General features: G+C 42.1%; 1 protein-coding gene across 2 annotated transcripts in view; it reads right to left on the bottom strand.

The window, feature by feature from the left end:
• Window positions 1-787: 787 nt before the first annotated feature.
• ccdc102a (coiled-coil domain containing 102A) overlaps window positions 788-7,442 on the bottom strand; it is a 79,362-nt gene continuing 72,707 nt past the window's right edge. For both annotated transcript variants that reach the window (XM_034680675.1, XM_034680676.1), the window contains exon 10: window positions 788-4,413. In XM_034680675.1, coding sequence (XP_034536566.1) covers window positions 4,281-4,413 — 133 coding nt within the window. In that variant the 3' untranslated portion in view covers window positions 788-4,280. The remainder of the gene's footprint in view (window positions 4,414-7,442) is intronic.

Genomic DNA, 7,442 nt, shown 5'->3' with positions numbered 1-7,442 from the left:
TCATTAAAAGGCTTGGCCTCTTTCTGTCTCTCTCTCTCTCTCTCTCTCTCTTGCACACACACACAGAATAATGAAAATGATCTCAGAGGGGGATGGGAGCTGTGCCCCCTTGCTGTGTGAGGGGAGTTAGGCTGAGGTTCATATTTATTACTGCATCTGCAACAGAACTAACTGCCAAGCACAGCACAAGAGTTTAGTGTTCATTGTCTCACTCATTTGTTTCTGATATTTGGAACTTTTTTGGTTTTCATTACCTCTCCAGGTTCATTCATTATTCAGCATTTTATTTGCAACAAAGAACATCCTTGTTTATTTTAAACTTCACTGAACAACTACTGAATGTTTTTATTTTGATGCCTCTGATGGCTTCAAGGCCTCTGTGTGTGTGCATATGTGCGTGTGTGTGTGGTGTACAGATCCAAGAAGGACATGGACATCACTGTAATACAACCAACTAAGATACATCTTTCATGTTGGCTCTGCTACACCAAACACCCTGCTTATGTTAACGAACATTTCAAGGTGCTCTAAGGTTACTTGCATGTCAATAACTACATAATGACATTTATTTTCATAGTTTGTATTTCTGCTGCGCTGTCAGAAAATATTCAATTAAGAAAATAATGAAGAATTTAGGCAAAAGGATTGGATTTAGGATTGGAGCTATGAGCAATAAGGTGCTGCTATCCCTGGGAAGGTTTATGAATACAACAAATTATTACCCAAGCACACATCAAACATGAGATCATGAAGCACAGAGGAAAAAAAGACACAGGGACTCATCTTCTTTATATCTGTAGTCGACATTTATAGAGCTCATACAAAAGCACTGCGGTACAGATCATTTATAAAAAGTAAACCATAACAACAACAACATAAATAGTTTGGTATCCTGATCAGTAAAAAAAAAATCTTGGTCCCATTCCAGCATGAGAGTCGAGGCCGAGGCAGAGGGTGACTGTGGATGGTGGAGGGGACAGATGAAGGATGTATTGCTTTCACAGCTGCATCTTCTCACTGTTAGACTGAAACTCTTTCACAGCAGGGTGATTTAGACCTGCTCTGAACAAATACATCAAATGTAAGTCCAACGAGAATCCAGAACTGTGCTCTGGTAATGCACTGGTTGTCTGAATGAGGCTGCAAGTCTTAAGGCTAACTGGCCAGGTTTCGGTGACTCTTCCATTATTCAATGATGGTATAAATGCTGCTTTGGAGGCGTTTCAAGTCTGAGTGAATACAGACCTGTATGATCTGTTAGACATTAATACTTTGGACCTTTCCCTAGAAACTGAAAATAACCTACAAAAACACTTCATTTATTTTATATTTGTGCAACTTAGCCCAAAAACACTTGATTTATATTGTAACCATAGCTGTTTGGAAAAAGCTGGTTCTACGTGTGTGTAATGAACTTACATTTCTCCAGAGTCAGACCTCTAATAAATGCAGGATAAGGCTAATTCAGATTAGTATTCAAACCCAATTCTCAATCTTAAATTAATTTAGGACTATTATTCAGCTTTGAATCTCTCTTTTACTCCTCCCCTTCATTTACACTTTTCATACTGCAGTGTTGAGATTGCGTTTTGTTTGTTGACATCCAATCTCTCTATTTTTACAATACACACTGTAACTGCAGCGATATGCAGATTGCCATATAAGGTTCAAGCACTATTCATAACCATCTCCTCAGTCAACTTGAACATTACATCAGGCAACAGGCCTCTGAAAATACTTCTTAGAGCATCAGATCTAAAAGGTCCATTTAGAGACCTGGTTAAAGGGATAGTTCTTTGTTTTTTCTTTGTGAAATGGAGTTGTATGCGGCAGCTTTACATTGCCATCTTGTTTTTGCACCACACCTGCACCACAGCAATAAGTGTTCTTTAGCCTGCAAATGCACTGATCAGCTGTTAAGGTCAAAAATTAAATCAAACAAAAAAAAGAGCGTGAACGCTCCTGTTTTTACTGACTTTCCCCAATGTTCAGAAGTAAAATAAGACAACAAGAAAGCCTCATGGATGTGCATCTTCAAAGTGAGTATTCAGCTCGTATTGTACTTAGTTTCCTTTTTTAACTGCACAATGATACAACCCATGGTCCGCATTATACATGCACCTTATCAAAATACAGTGTCAGCTGCTGAAGTACTGAACTGAAAAAAAAAACGCTACCACCATTGTTGTGTCAGCTTGATAATGCTCACCATTACTTGCTTTAAATGATGCCAAACTTAGATGATAAATAGACATGATTCATACATCATAGACCCAAACAGCTGGTCAGCGTGCTGCAGGCAGATGTGTCGAAGAATAGTGCAAAAATGAGGGGGCTTTCTGGCGATGAAAAAAAAAATTCAAAAATAAAAGTCTGTTTTAAGCCTTTGCATGACTGAAGTCCATTCATCTTTTATATTCCTCTTGGGATGGATTCATGGACAGTATGACAAACATACATTTCTCGGTTTCTTAGTCGGCTTACTTTTAGCGATTGAATAAAGAACTTTGGGTACTCAATAAGAAATACAGAGAGCGCTAGAGTGACTCAAACTGTAATCAGGTGTGTCCAGTGAGTGTGTGTGAGTGATTAATAAAACAGGTATGATCGTTGGTCAGACATTAGCATTCCCAGTTCTCAGCCTCAAACTGCTGCTTATGCTACAATCATGCAGCGATATCCACATTTGCTAAGGGGCAAAGTGGAGCAGGTTTTCCCTCAGTTTTAGTGCAGACTTTATTAGGGATTAGTGTATCTCCAATCACAGCAAGTTCTGCCTCCATCCCAACTGTAATGCCCTCTATCTCTGAGCACTAATCAGGGCTGTGACAGTATGAACGTTACCAGCTGTCATGAAAAGTTATGTATGCAGATTAGTTTTGCCAGTTTCATCCCTCCCCCTTTCTGTCATTAGACTGTAGTTCCTTTTCTTCCAGCTGAACCAGACACTACACAGCTACACCAGCCAAGATTACACTTACATGATTTTAACGGCTGTCTTTATCTGTGATTTAATAACATTAAGTTTCCATGCAAACTCAGTCATAAAATCCCAGCTCACCCCAGAGCATGTCTCACGCTGGGTTGCTGACAGCGCTGTCAGCTGAGAGGACGTTGTATCTACCACCACTTGGTTCAAAGGCGGTTTAGCTGTCTTTACTGACAGTCGTCACCGCAGCTGCTTCACACAGTCTGTCCCATTTCTGTCACCCTTCTGTGCTCCCATCAGAGTTTAGTGATGGAGATGGAAATGTGTATGTTTTTTTTATTTATTTAAGGATTCATTTTGTACGTTTCTGCTCGCTTATGAACAGAGACAGCTGTGCAGAGTCAGGAAAGGTAGGAGGAGAGACTGGATGACGAGCAGGAAAGGTAGGAATGAACATAGAGGCTACAATGATCCAGCTCAAATAATGTTAGTGCAGCACCTGTGGTGTTGTGATCTTGTTGTGTAGTGTGCACCCGGCTTTGGAATCGACTTTGGGTTTTGATATTTGGAAGAAAATACTTTCCTGGTTAAATGTGAGAGTTACATGTTCAGTCCCTCATGAGTGTAAATACACTTTGAAAAGACCACTTCCTCATAGCTAACAGCTGTGAGCCCAGTGTTAATACTGCTAATGAAGAAGTTAGGTTGAGACTTGTTGGAATAGAAAGTTCAGACAGGACAGCTGTAATGCTTGGAATGATATGAGGTAAGAATGAGTGAGTACAGTGAAAGAATGACGCCTCTCTGTGGGAATTTGTTGGAAGTTCAAGAAGAATCCCTTGATCCAGTGTGACACTGTCCAGACATCCTGTTAAGAGTCCGTCACACTCCTGCTGGGTTTGTGTGTCAGTCCTGGTATATGTGAGTGTTTGCATGCTCTGTGTGAGGATTAGGTGTGTGCTTGTTGAATCGCTGCTGGGAAGAGAAATGTCATTTAAACTCTTTCATGTTTAAACTACACATCATCCAGATAGCACATTTATTTTTAATGATAATAATTTGATTATTGATCATCAACATGGACATCATTCAATTGTGAGGATTCTTCCTAAGCTTTGCATCCAAACGATCCAAATTTCAGAGTGGTTTTGACCTTGTGATCTGACTATAGGTAACATAACTCCTCAAATTTTGAGCTTTTCTAAACTGGATTAGCGTAAGAAGCGCTGACTCCTGTTTCCTTTACTGGAGATAATGATCCAAAGAGCAACAACATTCAGCTTCTCTTTTTGACTGCTGATGTTTGTTTAACAGTGTATGCTGTATCACTGTGACTGTGTGTGTTTGTGTGTCATGGAATCTGAAGCTGTAGTTCCTCCTCCTCTTCATCCATGTCGCTGGCGGGACCATCTGGGTTTTCGGGACTGAACCGAGCCGATCGAATCTTCCCAAACAGGCCAGGACTCTGCTGCTGACGTCGCAGTCTGGGAGGGACAGATACAGAGACAGAGGATGGTGCAACAATCACAAAAAGATGCCGAAAAATATCCCAGTGCAGTAATTATCTTCTAATTAGATACAGGAAAAAAAGAAATGAAGCCATAGTGGATGTGGTAAAAACTGCAGTTCCCCGAGTGTCCACTTGAGGCTGGCTCTGGTAGTACCGGAAACCACATACACACCCATTCAAAAAAGCTGCTCTTTACAGCAGAAATAAACACGTTTCCATCCTGGTTCATATAATGATTTTAGTCTTAATAGCTAATTTCTCTATCCGCACACACTGAACGATGGAGTGAATTTTTTCCACAATGCAGCAATTTAGAAGATATTAATATCAGCAGCCTGTTGCACCAGCTGTACATAAGTTCAAACGTAGCCTAGTTTGAACGTAAGTTCTCATTTAGGATGAGTTTACACTCTACTAACGTTTTGGGCGTTGCACCAGCTGAGATAGTTCCAACGTCAGCCTAAGTTGCAACTTAATTCTTACACTTGGGTCCTAGTAGGTGTAAAGTCTTCCGTAGGGTACCCGTTGCTATGGAGCGTCATTTTGAAAAGTGGGATGATGAGGAGATACAGAGGGTCCTCCCTGCTATATGACGTCTGCAACGTGATATCCGCGAGAGATTAAATCCTTTAGAAAAATATGATGGCCAAGATTTGCCCTCCTGAGTATTAACATATGTTGTAGTTGATAATTGTACCACTCAATGTCACTTTTATTTTAGACACAGTAGATTAAGGATTTAGACTGTAGTTATCATTGCTTTAGTTGTTTCAGCTGTTGGTCAGTTTTGAGACATTTAGGCATGAAAGATAACAATGCATCAGAATTGGTGCTTTCCTCTGATTGGCTGCTGGAAGTGTAAACGTCATATCTGCGACAATGTTGTGGTTAGTTTGGACATTACAGTCTACTAGTTAAGATGAACCTTATGTCTCTGTGTTGCCACCAAACAATGACACAACTTAAGTTACAAACTAACTAGTTTCAACGTTTGGTTTAGTGAGGACTTTACACCCTAACTTAAGACACAACTTGCACACAGCTGGTGCAACAGGCTGCAAGAGTTTTGTATGATAAGAGCCACAGCTGACTTGACTTACAGGCAGGAACACTGAAGCTGTTAGTGAGGAGGCTCACAGCCTGCCTCAACTCAACCTCAACTCTGAGTCTTTTCAACCTCTGCGCAAGATCATAGTCAGAGCAACTGTTTAATAAATCATCAAAACCTTTGGACCACCACACCACCACTTAGAGCTTTTCAGATCAGCCTACAAATACTCATCAGAGCTACTGTATATGCATGAATGCTGACAATCCATCTGCATGAAGAGTCCACAAGTGAGACAGAGAAAAGTTAGAGACAAAGACACTAAGCATCCACCGCTTCACTGAGGGAGGGTTTATAATGCTGCCCAGTGTATCCATAATGCACAGGATCAAGATCCCTAAACAGACACATGAATACCTGTGATCAAAAGGCAGTGTGTGTCTGTGTATCAGATGACTGTCTGAATTCCTAACATTTATATTGATTAAGATTACAGACTAACAGAAACTGAAACAGATAATATACTGTATATACTGTGTCAAGATGGTATTGTTTGCAAGAAAATTTGTCCCATCACAACATGCATCGATTTGGAATAATTTACCGGTCAGGGTCCGGGAGGCAGACACCTCTTAGTCATGCTGCTCTAGACAAAGTCTGCCAGGGGAACTGACTGAACTGGGATCCTATCTCTCCCCTCTGTCGGCCTATCACTTACTTTAACTCTCCCTGTCCCATTAAAGTTACTAACCATAGACCTTTCTGGAGTCCCTGAGCTCCCTTGTCTCTTAGGTTCCTCGCAGTCACTGCTGCTTGTTGCTGTGGACGTGCCAGACTCCAGCTGCTACAACTACTATCTGTCTCACCACTACCATCTACTTCTCTTCATCTCCCACTATCCCTCTTTTAAACCCCAACTAGGTAGAGTAATATCGCTGTCTAACAGGAGTCTGGTCCTGCTGGAGGTTTCTGCCTGTTAAAGGAAGTTTGTCCTTGCCACTGTAACTAGCTAAATGCTGCAAAGTGCTCTGCTCATGGTGGATTAAGATGAGATCAGACTGAGTCCAGAGCCCACATCACACCCATCCTTGTAGTGTGTGTGTCAAAATGGCCAGAGAGGAGTGATGTGTAGCACTTGTGGTGATCCTGGTGATCGCAGAGACACGGCTTCATGCATGCATCTAATGTGACTCTTATATATCCGAGGAGTATCACTGGCTAAAGCAGGCGGACAGCCAGGTAACAGGAGGGGACCTGGAGGAGGCCAAGTGGAATCTTCACTCCACAGATTTTGATGATGGGGGGGGGTGCTTGTTCCACTCCCCCCTGAGTTTATACCATCTGCCCCACTCCATCCCTCTATCCTACTATTACCACTTTCCAACATATTCCCTACAAAGACACCGTACCTAACACGATTCATTATGTGTGGCAGGACTAAATGACACTGCACATACAGAGTAGGCTGACACACACACACACACACACACACACACACACACGCACACACACACACACACACACACACACAGTAGCACACTCTTAAGTGTCTGACAAACTGAATGAAAAAAAATCAGAATGTAGAAAAGCTAAATCTATACCATGCACAAGAACACACACAAGTTTGTGTCAGTCTCTGAAGCGGTTACCATGCTGACAAGGCTGTCGCTCCTCCACAGAGCAGACCGAGCAGAGCAACGAGAGAGCTCTCTGTTACTACGGTAACCTGCAACTGGGAGCTCTTGTGATTGGCTGACGTGTGGCGGAGCAACAACGTGGGGAAAATGGAGTGGCAGAGAGCAAGGAGCCGAGGACTGTGCAGAGCTGATAGAGTGTGAGAGCCCCCCCCCCCCCCCCCCCCCCCCCCCACACACACACACACACACACACACACACACACACACACATACATTAACAAGTTAATCTGTACATAGTAAGAGTGTGGAGAAGTGAGT

The sequence above is a fragment of the Notolabrus celidotus genome, chromosome 3 (assembly GCF_009762535.1).
Source record: "Notolabrus celidotus isolate fNotCel1 chromosome 3, fNotCel1.pri, whole genome shotgun sequence".
Classification (NCBI taxonomy): Eukaryota; Metazoa; Chordata; class Actinopteri; order Labriformes; family Labridae; genus Notolabrus; species Notolabrus celidotus.
The sequence above is the reverse complement of the archived record's forward strand: the minus strand, read 5'-3'. Positions and strand labels throughout refer to the sequence as shown.